Source organism: Nuphar pumila, chromosome 5 (genome assembly GCF_984573655.1).
Source record: "Nuphar pumila chromosome 5, dmNupPumi1.hap1.1, whole genome shotgun sequence".
Classification (NCBI taxonomy): domain Eukaryota; kingdom Viridiplantae; phylum Streptophyta; class Magnoliopsida; order Nymphaeales; family Nymphaeaceae; genus Nuphar; species Nuphar pumila.
Genome location: NC_143253.1, coordinates 55,365,353 through 55,393,210, shown reverse-complemented (window position 1 = coordinate 55,393,210; position 27,858 = coordinate 55,365,353). Strand labels below are relative to the sequence as shown.

The following is a 27,858-nucleotide window of genomic DNA, read 5'->3' as shown; positions in this document are numbered from 1 at the left end:
GTGTTTTAAAAAAAAAAAAATTGTTTCCGAGTTTTGGGGGATTTTCGCTTTTTTGATTTTGGGGTTACTTTAAATCGTTTTGTTACTTGTTCATGAACGTTGAGTTAGAATTTATGTGATGACTTATGACTGGTGAGGATTGACCAGTTGATTTGTATTATGTTCTTTTTTGTTATTTGTTGATAACTTGATTATCAGTTTATTTTTGTAGATTGTAGTTTGTTAAATAGCTTCCGCATTCGATCGCTCTGAGGCGATGACATCAAGGAAGAAGAGAGGAGGAGGAGGTGGGGGAGGAGACTCCGTAAAAACCCTAAAGAGCAAGAGACGAAGGAAGCAGGAAGAAGAAGAGCCAGCTTCAGATGATGATCACAGGAGGGAGGAGGAGGAGCAGGTTCTTGAGGAAGCTCTAGACGACGCTAGAGGGAATGGAGCAGAAGAAGAAGAGTCTCAATCTGAAGTTTCTTCGGACGAGAATCCATTTAAGGACGACTTCGATCAGGGAAGCGATGAAGGTAAGACGCTTTTATATCACATGGAAATTAAGGTTTTTAGTGACTAATAGCTCTAAATGTACTTCATGGGGTGATCTTGCGGGCTTTTCCAAGAATTCTTGTTATTATCTTCGTTTTCAAACGATTTTTATGTTTTTGTCATTTTTGCTGCAAAAATTTATGTCTTCGACATCTTATTTGCATAAATGCATTTTAATTTCCTTTTTCATTTTCTGTGTTATCCTCTAAGGTTCGGATTCAGATGAATCTGATATCGAAGAGCAAACACGAGCTATTATCGAAGAGAAGGCGAGAGAGGATGAGGATGCAGAGGCGGAGTTGCAGCTCAACATCAAAGAAGAAGCTGATGATTTTAGATTGCCAAGTGCAGAGGTGAGCTCGCGAATGGAAGTTGATTTTTCCTCCTAATTTACTTCTAAAGCTGTTTATGAACATTGCCATGCACCTGTAATTGTGGTTCCGTGGTGTTCATATGTCATGCCATTGTTTCTTCTCTTTCTTAATTTTCCTACTATGATAGCAAAGTTCAAAATTCTTGCGTGGTTTTCTTGTTCTAATATCAAAGTGCAAAACTTTGTTCAACACTGAAATATCTTGACAGTATTGTGCCGTCAAAACTATTATTTGTGTGCACCTATATTTTTCAAAGGAGACCTTATTTAGGACTTTCCCTCTTTAATTGTTGGCTGTTTTGGACATGTCAGCATTTTCTTGTTAGCTTGCTGTATTCAATCATGAACAGGCAGGCCAAGCTGAAAATTCCCTTTAATTACCAATGAATTATCTACTCTAGGAATTTAATTTGAAGTATGTAACCCCTGGCTTGTCACAATGGCATCCTTCTTGCATGTTACGTTCAATATTTTGAGTAAATATCACTTTAAGTCCGGTTTTAACACTCACAAGTTTTGCTTGTGAAAATATAATAGAATTAGATGGTTGAGCCTTGGCACTTGTGATTTTTCTTTCATGGACATGTTGATTAAGATGAAAAACTAGTAAGGGTATTCTAATATAACACTGTTCTTTGTTTGCCTGCTTTTGAAAAGGAAAAAAGGAAGCCCGAAAAGTTTGCTTTTATTGCTTGAGAACAAACGGGTCCTCTTATGGGAGTTCATCATATTGACGATGTGCTTTTTTTATTTTCAATGGAAGTTTCACTTTTATTGCTTGAAATCCTTTTGTAGGAGCCTATTGTCATATTGATGATGGTTAAGAATGATGCTACTGTTGAACCATGTTGATATTTCATTGATCTTTTCTCTTAAATGCTTTTTTTATTATAGGAGCTTAAAGAAGAGCAACACCGCCCACCAGATCTTCAAAGTCTTCAAAGGAGGATTAAAGAAAGTAAGCATCATGTCCTGAGCCTTTGACATCAGGGTATCCTTTTCTTTATCATTTTATCATACTTTATTTGATTAAATTTATTGTTTATAATATTTTTGAGTATAGTTGTACGAGTGCTATCAAATTTCAAATCTTTAAGACAAGAGGGAACTGTTCGAAAGGATTATGTTGAACAGCTCAAGAGAGATTTGGCCTCATATTATGGATATAATGAGTATTTGATTGGTGTTCTTGTTGAGGTAATATGCTATACTCATCTAAAACATGATAACCTGAGCAGTGAGCAATAATATAAATTGCTGCATGTTAAAGTGATTTTAGTTGTTGCTTCATCTAATTGTAGGTTGCCAATAATGTTGAAACTTACATATGTATTTTTTTTTTGAAAAAATCTTTATGCAGATGTTTCCAGTTGTAGAGCTTTTGGAGCTTATTGAAGCAAATGAGAAGCCTCGGCCTGTATGTTTGCGTACAAACACTTTGAAGGTGAAATATGTTTTTTTTATGTTCCCCAATATTATTCCTTTTCTTGCTTGTTTTGTCTGTATTAGAACCCAATGGTCAATACTATGGGTCCTTATGCTGCTTGGGTCCAGGCTGATAAATGAGCCAAGCCTCATTGGGCTTGTTCGGATGAAACAATATTTTGGTTGGAGGGGAACAGGGAGAATTCACCGTAGTCTTGTTTGAATAATGAAGAAAAATGCTTTTCCAAGGTGGAAAAGTGAAGTGAACCAGTGTTATAAAAAACGCGCCTTGAGGCGCAAAAGGCGCGCCTCAAGGCGCCAGCCTTGCGTGAAGAAGAAGAAGAAGAAGAAGAAGAAGGAGGAGGAGGAGGAGGAGGAGGAGGAGGAGGAGGACGAAGAAGAAGAAGAAGAAGAAGAAGAAGAAGAAGAAGAAGAAGAAGAAGAAGAAGAAGAAGGAGAAGAAGGAGAAGGAAGAAGGAGAAGGAAGGAGGAAGGAGGAAGGAGGAAGGAGGAAGGAGGAAGAGGAAGAGGAAGAGGAAGAGGAAGAGGAAGAGGAAGAGGAAGAGGAAGAGGAAGAGGAAGAGGAAGAGGAAGAGTTTTGAATTAGTTTGTTTATTTGTATTTTTAGATTTTTTTTATAAAAAAAATTTGAGGCTTATGCTTTACGCCTCGCCTCAGTTTTTGGTGGAGTGCTTCGCTACGCCTCAATGCTTTTCACAACATTGGTGAACCCTAAACTTCTTACATATCCATTGGAGACCACCCATATGTGAATTGGAAAAACATGGTGAATGGCTAGTGGCTGGTGAATCTTGATCTTGACAGTAATTCATTACAGGAATTTAATGGTGAATGATAGGGTTTAATCATTTTTTCGAAAGAAGTGATGCTGGGGGTTAGCCCCCCTTTCATTAGCTATAAAAAATAATGTACAGAGGCAGTGTTATGAAAAGCGTTGAGGCGTAGCGAGGCACTCCACCAAAATCTGAGGCGAGGCGTAAGCCTCGAGGCGCAAAGCGTAAGCCTCAATTTTTTTTTAAACTTAAAAAACTATAAAAATTATCTAAAATTATAAATAAATAAGAAATGCTTTATTGATGAAGCAACAACCAACACGAAATAAAAAATCTCAAATAAATACGGAAAAAGTATGAGATTAACATGTAAAAGTAACATTAATGCAACAACTTGATCTATGTAAGTATCTAAGAAATAAAATATGAGCATTCATTCAATAAAAAACTAACATTAACAACAAAATGCATATTAGCACTAACAACATTAATTGTCTCTTGAACAAGCATTGAATAAAGATGAATATTTTTATTTCTTACATTACCTTGTATTGTAATCAATATTATTATTAAAAGGCTTAACCAACTTATCAAGCACCACCTGCAAGATAAATAGGATAAAATGAGCAGTTTATAAACAATAGATCAGAATACAAATAGCATATAGATTTATTATGCTAATACTTGAAAAGGACAAGCAGAAGAACATAGAAACTGAAACAGCTATAGAGTTTGTAATTAACACTGGACTTGCATTCTAGCAATATTTAAGCAAACATCAAATCAGAAGTATGCCTATTATAAGGGTTCTTACTAGATCCACTATATTGCCAAAAACAAACTTATTTATCCGTATGGTTGAAGAAACTGGACCATGACCTTGATTACGTTGTTATTAAGCATCTTTTTTTATTTTTGTTTTTTTTTTATACGAAAACATGGTCCAGATTGTTTTTCTGTTTAATGGCCTACAACACTGTGATACTGCTCGTAGCAAAACCTCAATATCTGGAATTTGGCTTGGCAGTTAAATCACTGAGATATCTCAGCAAGCCAACCGAAAAATCTACACGTGAATGGCAATTGGACATAACAATTTTTTGTTTGAAAAACCATCCACGCAGCTGGCTCAAATACTCACTGTCTATCCATGCACGTGAATCGCTTGGTCCACACTGATCCACATTCCTGTGAATTCTTAACCAATTTGGTCACCTTATGCAAGGATGTCCTGGTCATGTCAGAACAGAATCCATTTTCTACAGTGCACATACCAAGCAGAAAGAGTGGGAATGGAATAGTTTTCAACATAGCAAAGCAATTACATGGTTGCAGCACAAATGATACATAGTTGCAAGCATCAAGAGGACCAAATCAGTGTTTTTGCATCAGTAATCATTCACACTACATTTCCAACTTCTAAACATTTAAGCTTGTTCTTTTTTTGTCTATGCTGTTGATCAGCACTATCCAAAATAACAGGTAGTAGTAACAGCCAAGGATGAATGAAGGGGGTCGGGGTTACTTGGTGTCTGGCAAGGGTTGCCGGCGTCGCGGCTACTTCCGGCGAGAAGGAGGAGGCGGGAAAGCGAGAGAGTGTGAGAGACGAGAGAGAGGGACTGCGAGAGACGAGAGAGAGAGGGGCTGTGAGAGACGAGAGAGGGAGAGGGAGGGAGAGAGGGGCTGCGAGAGACGAGAGGGAGAGAGGGGCTGTGAGAGAGGAGATTAGGGAAATTAGGGCTCCCGACCCTTATTAAGGTCGGGGGTGAGATGTTATTGTTGGTCAAATGAGGGATTTGACCCTCATTTGACCAACAAATTAAGGCGTGCGTGCCTCATGCTGAGGCGCACCTCGCCTCAAGGCGTACGCCCCAAGGCGTACGCCTACATGGGTTTACGCTTTTTAACTGCGCCTCAAGGCACAAAGGTCCTCGCCTTGAGGCGAGGTGCGCTTTTTGCGCCTTGAGGCGCGTTTTTAACAACACTGTACAGAGGTATAAAAACTTATTGAGGTGTTATGCCTCATCTGGGGGTTTGTCTTTCCAATTAAGACTCTCCCCATCCTGTACAAAATGTAGTAAGAGGTTGCAAACTACCCAATGATTGCTCCTCAGCGGAACAATTCTGTTAATGAACCTACAAGAATCCTCCAAAAGCAGTTGTGACCTCCGTCTTCTCTCTTTCACTGCCCTTATCCACCCAATCCAACTTTTGTCATTGGAACTGGTTGAACAACTCTTGTTCGATTCTCTTAAGTCCTCATAAAGGAGCTCAATGACCTTGATCTCTGGAAATAGGGTCTCAGACCTTATTTGAAAGATTCTCGACTTAATGAAGCGCCCTTCACTGTTCCTTAGTTTGTATGCCACTCAAACATTCTCCGCAACCCTAACCACAGTGACTTGAATGTCCAGATCTTTGGTTCCAGTTGGTGGCCATCCATCTGCGATAATGCCGAATCTAGCTCAGCAATGCATCAAACTTGCCTCCTTCGGCTGCCGTTCTAATGAATGAAAAACTCCCCTGCAGAAAGTCCAAATTACTTTGCAAATTCCTGGCCGAAAAAATATGCCCTTCATGAATAATTTTGTTTCTCACCTGCCAGATTCTCCATACAATAATGTGGAATGTTACCTCCCAACATTTTTGGAGCCAATCCAGTTTATGCTTTTGTCCCTTCCACCAAATGAATTCCTCTTTCAGCTGACAACAGGGAGCTCTCTTCCTGCCGAACTGATCAACTACAAATTGCCACAAGTTCGCACTCTTGCTGCACTCGAAAAACAGATGGTGCACATTTTCCTCTGCATGTTCACAAAGTGCACACCTGTTTGGGATCAGGATACCCATTCTTCGGATCCTATTGTGAGTTAAGAGCCTATTGGCACTAGTGGTGTAACTGGTTCGAGTATACCCGCCCCGAACCGATGTTGGTGGACCCATGGGTTTGGGTCGGGTCCAGAATTTAGACCCTTAATGAAAATGGTCCGGGTCCAAAATTTAGACTGATAGTGAAAATGGGTTGGGTCTTGGATATTGTAAATGAAGACCTGAACGCGAATGGATCCGCTCCGCTTATATACCCTAACCCGCTTTGTACCCTAACCGATTATAACCAAACTTGAACCGACCCATACCCGACCCGAGTATATACCTGAAGTGACTATAAAGGAGGAGTACGAGGAAATACCAAGAATAATTGGTAAATATTATGTTATATATTCAATTAAACATTTAAAGATGTTGATAAACTATGAATTAATATGCATTACATTTTAGTAATCAATACTTTAATTCATTTTTTTTTCAGATACTTCCCATTGTCCTCATGAAAATTGTTGAGTTGAAGTGAATATGAGAATAATACTCAAGAACTCATTGAATTTGATACATTTTAAATATGATATATCATTGATTTATTTGTTTCAACTTTAAATGATTGGTTGGCATGAAAACATTCTTTTTATATTCAGATTCTGACATTGTTTTTTTTAGAAGTAAAAAATTGAGAATAGTTTAATGAGCTTTTGATTTGTTAGCATATAATTTTAATAAATTTTTGATTATATTAATTGATATATTTTTTATTGGCGAGTAATTAGGTCTAGAATACCAATTATATCAAGACTCGAATCGAAACCCTAACCCATTAAGGCCTGAACTGGTAATACCCGAACTCGTTAACCCATATGGGTCTACTTTTTCAGCCATACCCAGACCTGAACCCGACTAAATAAAAAATGAGTCTATTAAGGATTCGACCCGATCCATACCTGAACCCATGAACCCATATGGGTCCATAGTTTCTAGATGTACCCGAACCAGAACGAGATTGGGTCGGGTTTGGGTCTTGCTTTTTAGACTTGATTCAGAATCGGGTCTGATAAGGCCCGACCTGAACCCAATATGGTTACACCCATAATTGGCACAACCCAGGTAAACGACCCATGATGCTCTTGGAGGGTGGTTTTGTAACTCCTCGCCTGACTCCAGGGGATTTTTTTTCTTTTTTTTTTGAAACACAATGTAAGACTTTTTCGAACCAATTGAAAACCATCCCTAAACTAGGGGGGTCAGAGAGTTAGAATTAGGGTTACCAGAAGCGTCATAGGGCATGGTGAAGCACGCTTCCCCGAAGTGCATTTCGGAAGCACGAAACATGGTGCTTTCAAAACGTGCTGGGAAGCGCGAAAAAAAAAATGGGAAGTGTGCTTCCCCTTTTTTCATTTTTTGTGTTTTTTATTTTTCTTTTTTTTCGCTTCTCCCTCGCTTCCTAGGTTGCTTTCGGGTTGCTTCCGAGACGATTCTTGGTTCGCTTCTAAGTTGTCGTGCACTTGCCGCTTCCTAAAATTTTGAAAGTGTGTCGCTTCCCTTACTGACAACTCTTGTTAGAATCAAACCATTACAATTCAAATGTTATAAAATAATTTCATTTATATCATAAATGAAATTTTAGAGTTTGTACACAGAACACCAAAGAAGAGATAGAAGGGTACTGACTAGTCTAACACAATATTCCCCGTGCCCCTCGACATCTGTTTGCCTATTCTTGCGAAGCTCAAAAGAGAAAAAAAACAAAGTGTGATCCACATCATGCTTCAACACAATTCTACTGACCCTTACTAGGTCTCAACAAGCAAATTAGTCACGCACACTCACGTGCGTATATCAAACATACAATACATGCATATATCTATACGTGCTTAAGCATACAATCTTATGTAAACATCTATGCATACATGAAACATACAATTTACACATATCTTTATACGTAAGTACACATACCATTCAAATATATAAACATATGTACCTGTATTCGCTTATACAATTATGCACACAGGTCATTTGAGCGTAAACTTATGCTCGCATACCAATCCATGCGAACAATTAAGCAATCATGCTCACATGTACTCCATGCATACAATTATGTAGATATCAAATTAAATATACGATCATACTCGTAAACAGTTTAAATGCATATAATTATGCAGTCGTGCCATGACTTACCTCATGCATGAGTAGTTTTCCTTTCTTTTAATAACTTTCTTTTGCAATTCATGCAATGCTTGCAAACATCAAATTTATATTTCATCCTCTTACCTTGGGACACCACGCCTGACCAACTATGAGTACTCAGGCTTCTCTGGGGTGTCCAATGACACAATTTGTATTTTTACATTTTAATCCCTAGGAGAATAGGAGACTGGCACCAGAGTTTGGACACGTCATCCGTCAGGTTGGAACATCGTAGGTGCACTACAATGGACACATCGTAGGCACACTCATTACCTCATCCATCATATTGGCATACAACTGTAGCTCAAATTTCGTCACGTGTATCTTTGTGCAAACAACCCTATCAATTGATAGGGAAAGGGTTCACATTTGACCCGACGAGACCGCAATAGTCCACGTCCAATGGAATCACAATTTTCATGGGGTTGGTGCAAACGCAGGTTAACATTTGACCCACTTGCTCGACCTCAATAGTATGAGCCAATGTCACACTATCTTTCAGAGTGATGCATATAGTGCAACTTTCTTAATTTTCGAGAATTTTTTCTCAATGCATGTCATTTTACAAAGTAAATGAACATACTAGGCAATAATCCGTCAACGATTGCACTCAAGTCAATACCCATAAATATATGCTATTTAATCATACATATTATGCATCACATATGCTAGAATTGCAGATCAAAACACGAATACCAAAAATTTAACACATCAAACAATAACTTGGGTCAACACCCATAAATCCATGTTATTCGATCATGCACTTCGTGCATAGATCAAACTTGCCATATTTGCAAGGTTTAATGCATATTACACAGTTTGGGTATACGAAACAAATATTGGGGTCAATACCAAATATGAAACATGTCTTTCGAACATGCATCACCTTTGTAACCTCTCATTTGCCACATTCACAAATGTCAATCATGCATCACGAGATTTCGTATTTGAAACCATCGTAAGGGGTCGATGCCCATTTCGTATAAGCATCAAACCATTACATATATGTGATCCACCCATGAATATTCGATATACCCTATACAAATACTTTTTAATGCGTGCAAACAACCCTATCAATTTATTTCTAATGCATGCATCCATACTTTCTGTCTCATTTTATACATTATCCCACAATCTACGTATAATAATAAATATTAATCGCATTCGTTCGTATGTATGCTGGTTGCATACATACACATCAATTTACATCAGCATTTGTACGTATGCCTTAACACAAATCAAAATACAACATTCATACATATGCCTCAACTGCACACATGTGAATCACAATACAACAACATTCTTACGTATGCCTCAATTTTATAGTATGCCTCAATTGTACACGTACAAATCACAGTATAATAACATTCATACGTATTGCCTCAAGTGCACACGTACGAATCACATCTTATCTGCAATCATACGTAGGTCAATCGCATACGTACGTATCGTATTACAACGATATTCAATAATTGCAAACTACCCAAAATGCATGTACTTCGTGAATATCCCCATTCACTCGAATCTCTTCGACGATACAAGTCTTATCCATGGCGACACACCAACCAAACTAAGCACTAGAGGGCCTGCCTAAGCACAAGCACCCGTGTATATTGGTCCACTAGGACATAATTTGCGAAGGGAATGAGTCATAACAAGAGTCCGACCTCGAAAATTGAGCGCAACGAGTATATACACCCCAAGCACATGCATACCACCAAGCATTTATATACTTATGCCGTAATTGCATACATATCTATACACATCATAAACATTCAATGTGTATGCCTCAACATACACTCACACAACATACACTTAATATCCACCGTTACCTGCAACCAATTAACAAAATATACCGGTTTTATCTTTTTAAATGTTAAGAGTTCAACCTGCAAAACAATACATTTCAAAATGTTTCAGATAATCCGATTCTACGATTATATATCCCATCCGTTGAAACCCAATTTCAATTAGTTTAATATATTATTCTAACAAATTTACGAACCCAAAAAGACCGTTTTTGGGTTTTGAAGCATTTACAGGTAACTACTTACACCCCATGTGTAATTAAGAACCCAGTAAGCGTAGGGGTATCGTATCCCAAGCCCTGGTAAGGATTTGAGAAATATACCTCTAAAGAATGCGTTCCTCATTTGGCACAACTAACGAGGCAGCTATAGCAAATACTAACCACGAGGCAACACATGCGTAGGGTGTCAACACTGCAGTTCCCGAGGTAGCATGCATGAATATTAAGGTAGTGCACAATTTACGAGGTGATGCATTGTTCACGGTTCACGAGGTGGATGCGACTGTGGCAGCACTATGACGACAGTGACTGTGGGGCCCACCCAGTCCGATGGCGACAACGACGGTGATAACGCACGGACAACCCTCTTTTTTCTTTCTTTTTCCTTTCCTTTTTCTTTTTCTTCCGCTTCTCTTCTTCCTCACGGCTCACAACCGAAGAAGAGGGGGGGGGGAGGATAGAGATATAAGGTGGGCTGCGGGTGAGGAGATCGATTCTATGGAGTCTGCATCGCTCCATCTCCGGTTCAGACCATTTATCAGGTCTGGTTCGTTCCAACTCGCATTGAACTCGAATTCGATGAGTTTGGGTTGCTCCCAGATCCAAACTTACGTAATCTTACGTAAAGATCTCGAATTTATCATTAAAAGTTCTCAGGTATTACATGTTTCCCTCCCATATGAGATTTCTATGGCTTTCAGAGGTGTGCTTTTTAGGTTTAATCATTGAAGATTGACTTACTGATGTAACATTGTAAAGTCATGGAAATGAGTCATGACCAGAGTTATCAGAAGTGCCATATAATATGGGGAAGCGCGCTTCTCTGAAGTGCGTGTCGGAAGTGCGAAATGTGGTGCTTTTGAAACATGTGGGGAAGCACACTTCCCAATTTAGGGGAAGTGCACTTCCCATTTAAAGGAAGCTCGCTTCCCCTTGTTTTTTTATTTTTTTGTGTTTTTTTTAATTTTTCTTACTCTTCGCTTTCCCTTGTTTCCGGTTCGCTTTGTAGGTCGCTTTTTGTTCACTTCCGAGACAATACCTGATTTGCTTCTAAGTCGTCCCGCGCTTCCCGCTTCCTAAAATTTTGGAAGTGCCTCGCTTTCCGCTTTCGCTTCCTACTCCTGCGGTCATGACCTATGATGAGAATGATTGGAAAATACTCAAGGCCTTGGAGAAAGCCCCGGACGATTGACCATGAAGTTTGTTTCCAATACCTCACTTAAATGATAAAAGGTGCAATGTTCAACCTACGCAGTGGATGGAGTCTATGAGCTTGCTTATGGCATACAACTCATAAATCTCACAAGTGGGATATCCCCGCCGTTGTGCTTCAAGGTCTAATCTTTCCATCTTGTCTTAAGGCACAAGCACATGTTATTGGACCAATTTACATATCAAGCTGTGTTTATAGGCCGGCTGCATTATTTTGTTTTCAATCCCTAATTTTCTTGTTTCTCTTTTGTTCTTTTCTCACTTATATGGATGCTACTTCTGGAAAAGATGAGGTGGTTGTTGATCGTGTTTTGATTTCATGGAGGGCTTTAATGTGATTGGGTTTCTACATTTGGATGTTGTGTTGGGTCTCTAGCTATGTCACACAAACACTTCACTTTGCATGTGTACAATCAAACCATTTTCACACAGCCAACATTGTTTCATTAACTTTATCTATTTCATTTTATGATCATTTTTACTTATTTTGTACTCACTTGAGTTCTTTTTCTTTTAAAATTTGTCATTAATTGCATTACATCTCAATTTCAACTTAGTTCTATTATTTGATGTTCTTACTTATAGTGATTTAGCATTGTTACTTCATACACACGCAGACACATACATCCATCTATGTGTGTATACAGCTATGCCACCATGTCGTAATTTTTGAAAATTATCGTATTGTACCAAGTTATCCGCATCGGTATCCATGTGGCATAGGTCTCTAGTATTGTTAGTAAACCATCTTCGATCTTAATGTCCCTTGGGCATCCTTATGATGATAGAAACTCGTTATGCCTTTTGTTTATTGTGTAGACTCGTAGAAGGGATCTTGCTGCTGTACTAATAAATCGAGGGGTGAACCTTGACCCACTGAGCAAGTGGTCAAAGGTGAGATAGGCTTGCCATGTAGTTTCTTTTTTATTTTTTATTCATCAGTAAGCGGCTAATGTGCATCATCTCTTATAGGTTGGCTTGGTTGTGTACGAATCTCAAGTGCCTATTGGTGCGACACCTGAGTACATGGCGGGGCACTACATGGTATGGTGTATATTTGGCTCTTTTTGTTGTTTCTCATAATGTTTAACTTTCTTTAATGTAGTTTCTGAAAGATCCTCTCATTCTTGTTCACAGCTGCAAAGTGCTAGCTCTTTTTTGCCTGTGATGGCACTCGCTCCCCAAGAAAAAGAGAGAATTGTGGATATGGCGTAAGTAATTTACTTTCTAGTATCATTTGTCAGGAGAAGATTGCACATGCTTGATCAACATATTGCATTTCATTGTTCTTAACTTTTCATCCATCTATACCAATTCATTTCTTTTCTATGTTTTTGTTCAATATAATTTGTTTAGGGTGAGAAGCTCTATTATATGTTAGGGGTCTTCTGAATAATATAATGTAGAATTCAAAATTTTAAGATCCAGTTGGATCCAAGTGTCACCTTCTGGCTTTGTAGTGGTCATGGTGAAAGGCTTCCAGTTAAGAATGAATGCTCTATAAAGTTCGAGAGGTCCTTCATTCTATCCAATATAGTGAGCCATTCCCTCTCTTCCAAACCCCATCCCCACCAACACATTCGTGTGTGCACACACACACACTGAAAAGAGGCACATGGGCACATTATAGTCCAAGCATAGTCACCAATATCACCGGTATTTTGAAAATATCGCGATATTATTGTCATTTCAAGGTCAGCCAAAATTTTCCCTAGATATTCAAAATATCGCTAGAACCTAAATTATGTGATATTTTCCCGAGATTTTCAAAAAAACATTTTTTATATATATTTTAAGTATCTTTTTTGTTGCTTTTATATTTTAAAACCATTTCTAATTGTTTCCTTAAATTTTTGCAAGAAAAATAGTATACAACATATTTGATCTTTTTTTATTATTCATAGCTTCCGATATTTTCCCGAGAAAAATCACTTGTTGAAAATATCTCCGAGAATAACACTCGCTGAGAAATTACGATACAGGTGACTATGAGTCCCAGAAGTTCCTGAAAAATACTACCAGGTGCGAAAGAGTCAAGCTGTTGCAGTTAATGCTGGATTGATCTAATTTGACATCTTCAAGGTGTATCGTGTTGATGATATTGTGTATTGTACTTTATCTAGATTTAGTGCTGGCACTTGTCCTTTTCTAAGTTTGGAGGTCCTTATGACCCTGAGTATGTTTGTATTCACAGTCCTGTAGCTATTATGACCGAACTCCATTTTATTGAACATGAGTTCCTGTTTCTTAGCATGTTCTTTTGTCAATCTTTCTTATTGTTGCTGATAGATTTTGTTCTATTTCCCCTCTTGGGAACTTATATTTGCGATGGGTTGTGAAATGTATGTGGCTTGAAATTTATCATGGATCTAAAATTTTCTTGTGTGACTTGTTATCTGATCATCCTAATCCCAGATGTCAGTAGAGGGCACATGTGATTGCTTCCTTTTTCTTCGGTCTCTGCAGCAGACACATGATATAAGAATGTATCTTTGTGCATAGACCCAGCCATTAGCTTGTCACTTCAGATTGACAAAAAGAACCATTTCTGCTGCTTATTTATTTTGTATGTTTTTTGTGATTGCTCTTATTCCATTTTCTGTTAGTCTTCTCTAGATATTTACAGCTTGTTCTACATTTTGTTGTAGTGCTGCACCTGGTGGTAAAACAACATACATTGCAGCTCTTATGAAGAATACAGGTACATTTTATGTTGTGCTTTTTCTTTTATCTGACTTGTCTCTTACTGTTGAATGCTAACACTGTTTATCAAATCTTTCTTTTTTCTGACATGGATCACTTAATATTTTTTGAACTACTTTGAACTGCTATGATGCATAATTGGATGTCATTGTTCATTCAATATTTTTGCCATAAGTTAGTTTTGTCTCTTTTGTTTTCTACGACAGAAATTCTCTGATGGCGATTTTACTGCTTTTTCTGTTCCTGCAATAAAAAAATTCATCTGATGGTGGTTTGGGTAGAAACTGTCACAAAAGGGTTTATTATTTTGGTGTTTAAGGATGAATGCACAGACTTCTGATTGTACACAGAGATGCTACATGATTTCCCATGATTGAAAAAGAAAAAAGAAAAACGGATGTACAGCCATGGGTCATTGTTCATTCAGTATTTTTGCCATAAGTTAGTTTTGTCTCTTTTGTTTTCTACGACAAAAATTCTCTGATGGCGATTTTACTGCTTTTTCTGTTCCTACAATAAAAAATTTCACCTGATGGTGGTTTGGGTAGAAACTGTCAGATAAGGGTTTATTATTTTGGTGTTTAAGGATGAATGGACAGACTTCTGATTGTACACAGTGATGCTACTTGATTTCCCATGATTAAAAAGAGAGAGAGAGAGAGAGAGAGAGAGAGAGAGAGAGAGAGAGAGAGAGCCATGGGTCTGTCCAGTCCCTGACACCACCCTTTTGCATAGGTCTAAGTTTTATTTGAAATTGAAATCTGATTATATTATTGTCCTTTGAAAATCAAGCTCCTACTTGGCATGTTGTTGTGTGAAGGTGTGGCATTACTTTTCCCAAAATATCCTTTATCTTATGCAGCTATGCTTTATCTTAAGTTCTCAAATTTTTGTCTGGCAGCACTGCTTTGATGGCCTGATTTTTGGGTTCTGCCTATGATTCTCCATCACTGCTCAGTGCCCTTTTCCTATGATTTTATTTTTACAAACACGTAATTGTTTTTTGTGAGCATCTTTGTCCATGTTCACCATGGTTGTATGATTTGGGCACACATAATTTCTTTCCTTTGACCTTTTTTCTATGTAATTCGCCGTTTGCCTAATCTTTGCTTTTTTAGGATGGGTTTGAGATCATTGTGCATTTATGGTTCCATTTTATATGATAACCCTCTTGAGTTGCCTTTTGTGATTATTTTTTTGCATTTTCTTTTGCAGGAATAATATATGCAAATGAGATGAAGGTGCCCAGACTTAAGTCTATATCGGCAAATTTGCATCGAATGGGAGTGACAAATGCCATTGTTTGTAATTATGATGGGAAGGAGGTTGGTTTTGAGTTCTTGGAATCTGCTATATTTCTGTAAACCTTTTTTTTCGACTTTTGATCATGTTCATGCATTTTAAGATATCATGGTCATTTCATGTTTATTTTTTCTTCCTCTACTGTCCGTCGTCATGAAAATCTTTCATCTGTTTTCTTTTATTGAGCACAATTTATACTTTATAGTCAATTTGCTGAATGAGGGATCTTTTCTTTTTTCTCCGGAAGATAAAATAGCTTTTTTTAATATCCAAAATAAGTAAGAATCACTGACATGAAGTGGCTGATTAACTACAAAATCTACTTGTCCTCTGCTGGACATATGTTGTTCCACCTATTGGTAGTAGCTGAACCAACCTGTGGAGCTGGAAGTGGATAGAGATAAGGAAAAGAATAGTCGTCAAGGTCAGCCTCTAAGAGAGTTTTCTGAGATGAGAGGCAAGATCTCTTTTGCTTATTGTTTATAATGGAAAGCCTTAATTTGGGCTGATTAGAAAACAATATTGTAGTACAGCAAAATTACATTGCATAGCCACCACATGAGGGTATCCAAAATATAAAATAACAAGCAGTATAATTACATGCGACTCCTAGGCTGGGTGTTTTATGAGAAAGACAAAAAATACCCTTTAGGTCAGTTATGATACTTCTAACACTGATGAATACTACTTTATCTATTCAAAGTAGCTTAAAATTCAACTAAAATTCTTGAACTACAGATAAGCAACAGCTCTGGCAATCCAAGAGGACATAAATTTTGTAAGCATGGAGTCTTATAATGTGCATAGCTAAATCATAGCAATCTTCTTTTGTTGTACATTAATGTTTTAGGCTTTTAGCATTATGATAATGACATATTTGACATGTTTTATCTCTTTCTAACTGTAGCTGTATTGCTTTCTCCGAGTTTGATTTATTCATGTTTTTCCTTGTTCTCATATTATTTGTTAAAAAGACTGTCATGCTTCAATCATGTGATTTATTTCCTGCCTTTCCAATTTTATTTATCTTGTTCATAGATAAAGTTTCTGTGGACCATTTTTACTGCAAGCTGGTAATTCTATCTGTCTATTACTATTCAAGTTCAACATCTGAGTAAGGCTGCATAAAACATCAATTTGTTTGAGAGAATAGCAAATTATGGAACCATGACAAAATTTGACCACTTGCTTATGTCATTTTTACTTCTATCTGTGGATTTGGATTTCTTTCTGCTGTTTTGCTGACGCTGCTCTCTAGTACCTTGAAAGTGGGTTGTATCCTGCATCATTTTGTTATTCAAGGAATCTTATGCCTTTCCTCTCCCTTTTGTCCGTAACTGCAGCTGCCCAAGATTTTGGGACCAAATTCTGTGGACAGAGTATTGTTAGATGCCCCTTGTAGTGGAACTGGGGTGAGTGGTCTTTGCTCATTCTGTTGAATTCCTTTTTTCTTTTTTAAATAAATCTGTGATAGTTCTTGTAATGAAGTGACAATAAGCATTACTTATACAGGTCATATCCAAAGATGAATCAGTCAAAACATCCAAGAGTGCGGAAGAGATACAGAATTGTGCCTATCTACAGAAGGTATACATGTCTTTGTGGTTGCTATGTGGGCATGTTTGCAAAATTTGATGCTAGAGTGCCTAAATTGTGCCTCTAGAATATTTAATGATATGCTTAGTGGATGTTGCCTTAGTATTTATTCTTCATTTATAAAATAATCCTGCTGTTATCATGGAACTCTTTTTTACTGGTTATAGGAAATTGTTGTGTGTTCTCATTTAGTAACTCGTTCTACTGTCTGCATGATGTCATAATTTGAATTTGAATTACACTACATTCTCTAGGGGATTGTAGGAACTACATAGGTAGCTGGTATTCCTATACATAGTTTTGTATTTTTGCTGTAGTGAATTCTTAAGTTATAGATACTATGTTGTTTCACTTCTCGTTTATTAGCATTTAGCAGAAATTTAGAACGTTCATATTGTTACGAAATGACATTGGATCCGAGACAATAAAAACAAAAGAATAACAATTTTATCAAACATAAATGAAATCCAAATCCATTCTCATAATGCATTTGGCTAGATACAACAAACAAGGGTTGCCTGACTACTTGGAAGCGAGAAGTGGGAAACGATATGGGAAGCGGAAGCGAGAAGCAATGCATTTTAAAATGTATAGGAAACGGGAAGCGAGGAATAAAAAAAGAAATATAACAATTGAATGGGAATCAAAATGAAACACAAATAAAAACTAAAATAAAAGTGACTAATATTAAATTTAATGATTTTTTAGTGTAAGAATTAAATTTTTGACAAAATCTAAAATGATGACTACCAATTTAGAGAAAGCACATGGAAGTTAGTGAGAAGAGTGAGAGAAAACACATAAAAAATATAAAAAGTTGAGTAAGTGAACATGTAAGAAGAATAGATCAAGTGTGGGGGATCGAGGTTCTCATCAAGTTTTGGAAGCGAGGAGTATCGTGCTTCCGAAGCGAGTTTCTGGGAAACGAGCTTCTCACCTATCTAAGAAGCTTTCGGTAACTCTTCAACAAACCATACATAGCCATGAGGAAAAACAAGACATAAAAAATTAAATATTTTATTAATGATAAATATTCAAACAAATATACAAGTCAACCTCACCACAGCATGCACACACACACACAATATATATATATATATATATATATATATATATATATATATATATATATATACACACACACACACACACACACATCCATCCTCTCCTTTTCCCTTAAACACATACCTATGTCACAGGGATTCGCTTAATAGGGTGCCACACCCGTGTCGACGTGACACGATGCGGGTGCGACCGCTCTCAGGGTCGTATCTGTCCAAAATGGACTTGGTCAACTCTGACAGAGTCCATTTTGGAACCCCCAAAAAAACTATGAAAGGGGGGTACCTCAAGCTCTCCCCCCCCCCCCAACCCATTAAAAAGAATAGAGGGGGTACCTCGAACTCCACCCATTAAAAAAAAATAGGGGGGCCCAATTAGAAAAAAACAGGCGACGGTACCTCGAGCCTCACCCCTCCCTCCCTTAAAAAAAATAGGAGGGGGGTACCTCGAGGCCCACCCACCCCTCCCTCCCTTATTTGGGTTTGTGTGATTTCCTTGCTTGGTATTATGAATCCTTAAGCATTATTTGGAAATTTCGCATAGGACATAGGCTGAGGTATATTTGTTCATTTATCTTCAGATTATGGCTGCTCACATGGTTTTATTATTTATCTTGTCATGCAATCAATGCTGATGTGATAACAAATCTGTTTCCTTTTTTATGTGTGGAGTAACCATAGTGAGGTCAATTCTCAAGGTTTCAGATGATTAGAAATTTCCTGGATTGCTAATAGCTATCATGTTTGTGTGGTGGCTTTTCCTGCATGGGCCTGCGGCATATTCATCTCTATCGATATCTCCATTTTTTGTTTTGCTTGTCCTTCCTCCTCTTGTCTTACTTTAGTGTTCCTTTGCTTACATTTTAGTTTTTATAATGTGACAAAGTTCAGCAAAGAATAAATAGGTTTACTTTTTCTTGCAGCAACTGATTCTTGCAGCAATAGACATGGTGGATGCTAATTCAAAAACTGGGGGATACGTAGTTTACTCAACTTGCTCAATAATGATTCCTGAGGTTCATTTCTTCAACAAAAATTTCTGATATTTAAAATAAGCAGCTCTCACATTTTAGTTAGTTTGATCATTTTCTTTAACTATATTTCCTTATTATTTTTACAGAATGAAGCTGTTATTGACTACGCCCTGAAGAAGAGAGATGTTCGGCTTGTTCCATGTGGATTGGACTTTGGTCGTCCTGGGTGAGATAAATTACTTTGAAGTGCTTTACATTAGAAAAGTGAATCCAGGGGTGGACATCGGGTCGGTCCGGCCCGATTAGCGACCCATTAGGGCCCAACAGGCCCAAAGAAGATTGTGAGCCGCCGAAAGCCCGATAGTTATCGGATCGGGCAAGGCTCGACATTTTTCGGGCTCGGGTCTTAAGAACTTGCCCATGACCCACCGATAGGCCCGATAATATTGAATTGGGTCGGATCGGGGCAAGCCGACCCACATGTCTGAAACCACCCCTGTTTACTACTATGTAGAAAGGGGAGGGGTGTCCTCCATTTATATGCATTGGATGAGGGCATACCTCTCTCCATTGATCGATATGGAACTAACGATATGCACCTTTTTCTTTTTGGCATAAGAGGGGAAAGAATATTAATAGTAAAACATTTATGAGATAGAAGTCATTAAATGGTGTGCTGGCCCATTTATGAATGAGAGAGAGCATTCAATGGTGTACATACATACATAATTAGTTAACTTATTCATACATCATCCATACACCATGCATAATTGCTTTGTGGGATGAATAGTCCCACATCGAAGAACCAAGGAACGTAAGGACCCTGTGTGGGTAATAAAAAGAATAGCCCTTCGCAATTTTAATCAAACGGGTTTGGGTTTGTCATTTTACGGTTGACCTGTGACCCAAAACTTCATATTTTACAAATATTAAATATTATTTTGTATAAATATGTTTTATAAATATTATTATTATTTTTATATTTTTTATATTTATAAAGTCGGGTATAAGGGCCCGACATGTGCCTGAACCCGACCCGATATGTTATCAGGTTGGGCCTGGCCCGAAAATTTTTGGGCTCGGCAGGGTCCTCAAAATGAGGCCCGAGCCCAACCCCAGTTGGGCTGCATGTCCAAGAGCCCATCGGGTACCCAGCCCGTTGGCCACCCTAAGGGAATCTAAGGGCACATTCTGACGTGGCCCTAAAATGAGTTTGATAATTACTGTCTGGCTCACATCACGTTACTTCATGCTTTTTGAGTCTTTAACCTGATGTTTTTTATATTCAACCACCCTCCTGAACTGTTAGAATAGCTAGTTTGGTTCAGCCATTCAGTCATCCAATTTTGACGGTTTTAAATGATTACATCAAACAAGAGCTTCCTTTTTGTCATCTTTCCAAATACAGTAATTTTATTATCCTACTCTATGAAACTCATGTGGCATTCTTGTGTTTCTTCCCACCAGGTTTATACGTTTTAGAGAGCAGAGATTTCACCCTTCTCTGGAAAAAACAAGGCGCTTTTATCCACATGTTCACAACATGGAGGGATTTTTTGTTGCTAAGGTATTGTTTGTTTCATGACTTCGTCTCCCTTTGTCTATGAGGGAAATTTGTAGCTGGTCAAATTTCTTAGTGATATTTGATAATTATCCATGTAATTCGCTATTCATATCCTTCTTTGCCTAGTTATGCACTGTAGTACCAAATTTTGTGGTCCAATAAAAGCAAGAATCTTTAATTACACAAATGAAGGAAAAAATTACAGCCCAACTGAAGGCCAGTTATAAAAAGCTTTATGTTGTGTAGGATATTCTTTCTATGAGTCTTGGTTCAGATCCCATTTTGGACAGATGGTACCTACCCTGTGTTGCGTGGGATCAAGTCATATGTTTGTCCTTAGGAATAATCAATCTATTGTGCTTGAAAATTGTGGTTGGTTAAATCAGAATGCTGCATGCATGAATAGGTAGTAAAGCATCATTATTTTACATATTGATCTACAATGATGAATTTTGAAGTCTTGCATCTTTTACATATAGTCCTCACGTTGATTAAACTTGCAGTTGAAGAAGATGAGCAACTCAAAGCCAGTGCAAAATTCAGAGGGAACTTTGGGAGAAGTTGAACAAGGACCTGTGACTAAGAGTGTTGAGGGGAATGACATTCCCAATGGAAAACCTGAAGGTCCAAGGATCCCAACGGATGGTAAAAAATGGAAAAATGGTGTTGCGAAAAGTGGTGATAATAAAAATATCAAGGGAAAAATTCCTGCCAGGTCCAAGCCTATGAAAAAGAAAGCCTCACCCAGGGAAAAGCCTCAGCCAGGTGGATTTCTCTTTTCTATTTACAATTAGATGAGATGTAGGCAATCAGAAACACAAGCACGTTCACATACATCCACACAGTTCCGAGCACTGGCTTTTGAAAATTTGTAGCTGGTTGATGATTTCTGGCCAAGTTCGTTCCTGTTGCTTGTCAAGATTTCAATGGTCAAAGGCAGACCAAAACTGGACTTATTTATGTTCAGGCTCCTCTTAGAAGAGTTCCTTTACACCAATTTTAGGCCATTTGAAGGCTGAAAACTGGTGGATTGAGAGCCACCATTTCTTGATGGTACGGCACAGCCCCATCTTTATCCGGCTCTGCTGACTGATTATATATTAATGTTTCTGCGAACTTGTGTTTACTTGTGCCATCTGCTCATTATACTGAAGGACAATGACAGGATAGAACTGTGTAGGAAATGCTTCCAATAGACTTGGCTTATAGCAAGCCACTGACTCCATTAGCTTGCTGTTCAAAAGTAGATTGGACTGGAAGATACGAATAGATGAGATCCATATTGATATTAGTTTACTTTATACCAGATCCAGTGGTTTCATTGATCATCTGTCAACAACTGATATAATTTTCTGTTCACATGAAAATTGTGCAGGAAGACAAAAGGAAAGGATCACAAAAAGAAAGCCCAGAAACCTGATTCAGCCAAGGCAAGTTAAAAGAAAGAGCAAAAGTTGATATCATAACCATCGCGTTTCTTCTAGTGACCTACTTGGTAATGAACTAGTTTTTCTGACGATGATGTGATTGTAGTAGTTAAGCAAGAACCTTCCTTCATGCAATCATGCATGAACAATTTTGACTATGTAGTAGGAATGTGATCCGGCTGCTTTGTGTACATACGTAATTGTTGAATCTTTTGTGGCATGAATTATGGTTGGTTTCTTACTTTATTTCCACTAGCTGAACGCTTACTTCACACCACATTGTGGAGATAACCATGTTCTGCTGATTTACCAGAATTGTATGACCATCACATCACCAGTGCCATCATCATCATCATCACGATCTTCATTTTATGTCAATGAGTATCATTCTTCCGAGTTTCCTGGCTGCAAGAGGCTCCATCTCTTCGGCGTAAAATATGTGCCGAAATATTTGTTGTTAGTTAATGAGCTTATACGAGTTCATCTTGCCAAGCCTATTTCACAGAGTTCGAACAAGCTCTTTATGAGCAACCAACCAAAACATCACTTTCAGGATTATAATTTACATCAGTGTCGCAAAATGCTACAATGTTTTCAAAATGTTGCCAATCTTTGTGACTTCTTAAAATTCAAATTCGGATTTGGATCATCCATGATCCATTTTTGCACCACTAGTTCCGGACTCCCAGCCAACCAAAACATCACTTTCAGACCACTTGAAACTGCCATTAATTCTTTGTTTGGGAGCCTTGAATCGGCCAGTGTTGTGGTTTTTGCCATGCTCCCTTTCTCTTGCTGTTTGGGAGCAGTGAACTGGTGTTGGCTGGACGAATGCCATATATCATCACCTTTCATGAGGATGTTTTTGGCAACTCTCTCTCTCAACATCACACGTTGGCAAAACACTGAAACCGTTTTTTCATCCCATTTTAAGGCTCCCAAACATAGCTTAAGGGCACGTTTGAAAGAGAAACTTTTGTGGAAAAATAAAGTTTTGCCTATGAAAGTTTTTTATATGCAAGTTTTTCAAAAGTTTTTTTTTGCTTGTTTGTGTAGCATGAGAAAAACAGAGTGGGAAAATGTAAAAAAATGAAAGAGAGGGTGGTGGAGAGTATATAAATTCTCTTGGTAAGGAACATTCTTCTACCCTCATAAAGGAATGTTTCCTATCAAAAAAGTGTACTTTTTATTAAAAACTCAGCGAAAAAGTCTCTCTTGTTTAGAAGGGTAAGCAAATCCCTATGGATTTCACATTTTGCATCATTTTTTTTATATCTTTCTCGCTTCCAAACGTGCCTTAAGTCGGTTTTCTTTTCCACGGAATCCCCGCAGGTCCAGGTGACCGTATGGCCAGGATCTGGATTTGAACCCATGACGTTGAGTGCCTGAGGCAGAGGAGCTGCAGACCTTTCCTTTTTCTTCTTTTGTTTTTTCTGCAAAGAGGGAAAAGGGATATTAATACAAATTGACAGAAACGAAAAGACATTCTCCAAATTTGGCAAGTCATTTAAGACGTGTAGTTGGAGAAACGGTGATCCAATTTTTAAAGGACCTTCAAATTTAGTGGCCCCAAAGAGCTTTAAAGTTTGGGACATATCAGGCAAGTTCTTGCCAGCACCATTTAACAGGCTATTATACAGAGAAAGCTCCAACACCTCAAATTGGGGGTGTGAACAGGTTGGTTTTACCGGGATTGACCCGGACCAAACCCTATAGGGTCCGGTTATGAGAATACTCGATTAAGACCCGGGTCTAGACCTGAAGGTCCGATTAATAGATGAACCTGGTTATAGTTTGTAAAATTTTATACCACGGGCCGGCCCGAGTTCCAATTAAGACCCATACTTTTTTAATGTAAAACTGATAAAAAATATTATTTTATTGGGTATAGTCCCGGTTTGGTTCATGTAGTTTTTATCGGGTTTAGGTATGGTTTAATTGATAGTAGACCTGTTTAGACCAGGGTCCCAACCCGATACCATACCCAAAAATCTGGTTCAAGTCTGGTTTCACCTGGATCTGAACCAACAGTAATTTCAGCATAATACACGCTGTAAACCATAATGCACGCTGTAAAAAAACTACAAAATCCTTAATATAGAGGGAGAGAGAGGGGTTACCTATGTGCAAGGGAAAGGGGGTAGAGACACCAGATAGGGAGACAGACGATAAGGGTTTGATATTTTTCAACAGCAGAGAGGATGAGCAACGACAAGGTTTGGCGTCATCGGGAAAGGCCTGACATTGCAGACGACAGCAGGTGAAAAGAGATAACAAGAGGCAAAGAGTAAATACGAGCGGAGGTGACTCTAGGGATGGCAGTGGACCGGGGGAAAGCGGGGCCCCGCCCCGCCTCGCCCCGTTTGGACCGGGGATGAAGGGTATGAAACGGGGATGGAGGCGGGGACGAAGGTTAAAATCTGGAGGCGGGGATGGACGTGCACTTTTCCCCGCCCCACCCCGTCCCCGTCACGATCCCCGCCTCATCCCCATCCCAACCCCGCCCCGACCACTTTTCCCCGCAATATCCCCGCCCCGCCCCGCCTCATCCCCGTTTGAACCGGGGATGGAGGACATGAAACGGGGATGAAGGCGGGGCGGGGGTGGAGGATAAAATTTTGAGGTGGGGCGGGGGTGGAGACCTTGTCCCCCGCCCCGCCCCGCCCCACTGCCATCCCTAGGTGACTCTGGGGGTATCAGTGGTCGCTGGAGCAGTTGGATGTTGTCGGAGGTCATGCCAGCGAGAGGAGAGAGGAAGAAAGCAGGATGAGGGAGAGGAGAGGAAGGGTGCAACGGCGGCGACGGGCGAAGGAGAGACGAGAAGAGGGAGAGAGAGAAGGAGAGCGAAATGGGTAGCGTGAGGGTTACAAGTGGGAAAAGAAGGGTACTAAGTAACCTGTTTTTCAGCCGTTGGATTTAAATCAGATCCACCCATTTCTCTATCTTTCTCTTTTTATAGTAATGATACATTGGTGTCGGAGTTCCTACTCCCACATTATCAAATTTAAACTTTTTAGTTGATATGATCTATAAGCAGTATTTAGTAGAAAACAAGTTTTGGATTATGTGATTATAGCATATGTGTATGGTTTTTAAGACCTTTAAAAATCAACGGTTCACAATGTATCAAAATTTTATGACTTAAAAAATCCTACTTTTATCTCAAAAAACATTATCCAAATCATGATTCCTATCAAATAAGCTATGTTGTATAACTTACAACCATGATTTCTAGTACGTGGGAGTAAGTACTTGGGCACTTTAGCATCTTTCTCTGTCACTCTCTCTCTCTATATATATATAAAGAAAATTTCAAAAAAAGGCACTTAACGTGAGCATTAAAAAAATACACTTAAGTTGATTTTTTTTAACAAAGCACCTAAATTTTTGCAACATTGATAAAAAACAAACATTCATCCATTTAACTTTTGTCATCACTAACCCAAGATGAGTTAAAAGAGTTAATTTAGTAGTCAACAAAGACTCCTTAAATATTTTTAGGTGTGTTTTTTAAAATATGATGTTGAGGATAAAATGGTAATTTCATATCACATTTAACAGCAAACTTGATGGTAGTAAACACCTTAGTCTTTTTAATTAAACATGATATCTTTAAATGTGTTTTTAAAATTTTCCAAAACTTAGGTTTTTTTTAATTATTGCTCAAACTTTAGGTACCTTTTTTAAAATTTTCCAAAAAATTAAGGTGTTTTCACATTGAAGATGGAGAAAATCCTCTTTTTTTTGTCTGTTGGCCATGTAAGAAATCATGTGAGGCCCATCATATCCTTAACGAATAACGACGTCAACAGGTCGGATCTAGGCATTACCAAAACCAGATTTGACCTAATCTAATTCGGATTCAGAGTTGGATGAAAAAGAGATAGAACCGAATCTGGATCCGACTGGTCCAAAATCTGATATTTACACTTAATCTGATTAAGATCTTAGTCGAATTCTGGTTTTAATCAGATTCAGATTTGGATTTCAATGAAAATTTAATACTGAATCTGACGAATCGGATGGATTCGGATTGGAGTCGGATATCAGGTTACATCCAACCCATTGACACTCCTATTAACTAAAAATAATTATTAACATTATAATAATGATAACAATAATATGAAGCAATATCATATTTCAGGACAACTTGCCCAAGCGATTACCTTTCTCTTTCCCTCCAAGGCACTAATTTGTGGATGCTTTTGATCAGGCTGCTTGAATAAACAAAGTCAAGAATTCAAAAACAAATAAAATGATTTCTAGCTAGTTTCTTGAAAGCTTCTTTTGCAGGCCCTACCAAATGCCAAACGAAGGTTCACATACAATAAATTGAAGGTTGAAGGTGCCCTTCAATGTTCAGTATCGGTGCGTATCGGCCGAAAATTGATAAGCTTCACCCCTAATCGGCTATTTTTTAATAAATATAAAAAAATACTTAAAAATATTATTTTAATAGCTTTAACACATGTCACGTTCTGATTGACACATAATATTTTTTAATTATTTTTTAGCCGATTCAGAATGATTCACCTGGCCGGGCTATTTGAGTCTAAAACCTACTCCCCTTGGCCGTAAGGCTGTCAACGGGTCTGCCAGATCACAAAAATGGAATCCCAAAGCCAGACCCGCATAATATCATAAATTAAATTTTTTTTTAAATACATATAAAATAATCAACCAGGGTGTTTTCTTATATAACTTTTTTATTTCTTATAATGAGCAACGGAGCAAAGCAAAATGATTCGAGCTAAGGGAGTAAAGCCACCTGCACTCTCCGATAAAAAAAAGTAAAAAGGCTACCGAGAACCTGCAGTATAAAAGAATAAGCATGATGGAAGGTTAAGGGGCTGACCGATCGACTACCAGCTCCGCTTGTCTGGTAGTAGTGAGTGCGCTATCACCTTGTGTTGGGATGTTGCAAGTTCGAATCCCAATGGTATAGTTGTATTACTGGTAGGAGTCTACCTAACCCCAGCTTGCCTATAAAAAAATAATTATAAAATACTTGGGTTGGTTTGACACCTGAAAAACTCGTAACCCAAACTCAGCTCGAGGTCAGGTTTGAGTTGATCCGATTATTATTCAAAAAATGGCTGTATTGTATGCCAAAAATGATGTGTTTCTACACTTTTTGAAATCGGCATGATATCCAAATTCTCCTAGCTGTAAAATGACCTTTTTACCTTTCACACACAAAAAATTTCTCCAGATATGCAAACTTTCTCTCAAATATCTAAATATGTGAAATTCCTTCAACATGCAAATTTCCTCGTAAATATCTGAATTTTCTTTCAAATATAAGAATTTTCTTCTAAATATGCAAATTTACTCCTAAAGACTTTAGCAATGCCTTTGAATAACTACTAAAAGGTTTTTTTTATCTTTAACGATACTTTTGCAAATACCAAACACGTGAACCTTTTCGGTGACATGTCTTGGCATTCACAAATACAATGCAATATTCACAACCATGAGTTGCAAAGGTCTCCAAAATGTGCGAACTCTTTTTACTAAAATCTCATAATGGGCATTGACAGAAAGACATTCACATGCGAAGGTTAGGACATTTGCAAATGTGAGAGTTTTTAGTTAAAAAAGGTGCACGTATTTTGGGGACCTTCGCAACTCATGGTTGTTGTGAATGTTCCCAAAATGTGCAAGATAATGTCATAGGTGTGGAGACAAGTTTGTCACCCATCATAGATGTCTTGATAAGCAGATTAAGAATGTATTTTTTATGTGATAACACAAGTCCATGCTTGCTAAACATAACTTCATTGCCCAAGAAAAGATCTAGAGGTCCTAGATCTTTGATAGCAAATTTATCACTGAGTTTTGAAATAAG

At 38.1% G+C, this 27,858-nt stretch overlaps 1 protein-coding gene across 1 annotated transcript; it reads left to right on the top strand.

Annotated features, from left to right (window-relative positions):
* LOC149837635 (26S rRNA (cytosine-C(5))-methyltransferase NOP2B-like) lies at positions 1 to 22,252 on the top strand. The gene is made up of 18 exons (XM_090006165.1): positions 1 to 132; positions 212 to 515; positions 745 to 887; positions 1,802 to 1,865; positions 1,971 to 2,104; positions 2,268 to 2,351; positions 12,203 to 12,277; positions 12,356 to 12,427; positions 12,521 to 12,594; positions 14,032 to 14,084; positions 15,302 to 15,411; positions 16,732 to 16,800; positions 16,901 to 16,975; positions 18,969 to 19,061; positions 19,166 to 19,245; positions 20,487 to 20,586; positions 21,087 to 21,348; positions 21,959 to 22,252. The coding sequence occupies exons 2-18, from the start codon at positions 257 to 259 to the stop codon at positions 22,039 to 22,041; spliced, it is 1,830 nt and encodes a 609-aa protein (XP_089862291.1). The 5' UTR covers positions 1 to 132; positions 212 to 256; the 3' UTR covers positions 22,042 to 22,252.
* The last annotated feature ends 5,606 nt before the right edge of the window (positions 22,253 to 27,858 follow it).

Coding starts and splice junctions, on each gene's coding strand:
- LOC149837635 (XM_090006165.1), top strand. CDS start 257: ATGACATCAAGGAAGAAGAGAGGAGGAGGAGGTGGGGGAGGAGACTCC. Junction 2,352..12,202: donor TGCGTACAAACACTTTGAAG/GTGAAATATGTT, acceptor TTTATTGTGTAG/ACTCGTAGAAGGGATCTTGC. Junction 21,349..21,958: donor CAGGGAAAAGCCTCAGCCAG/GTGGATTTCTCT, acceptor AAAATTGTGCAG/GAAGACAAAAGGAAAGGATC.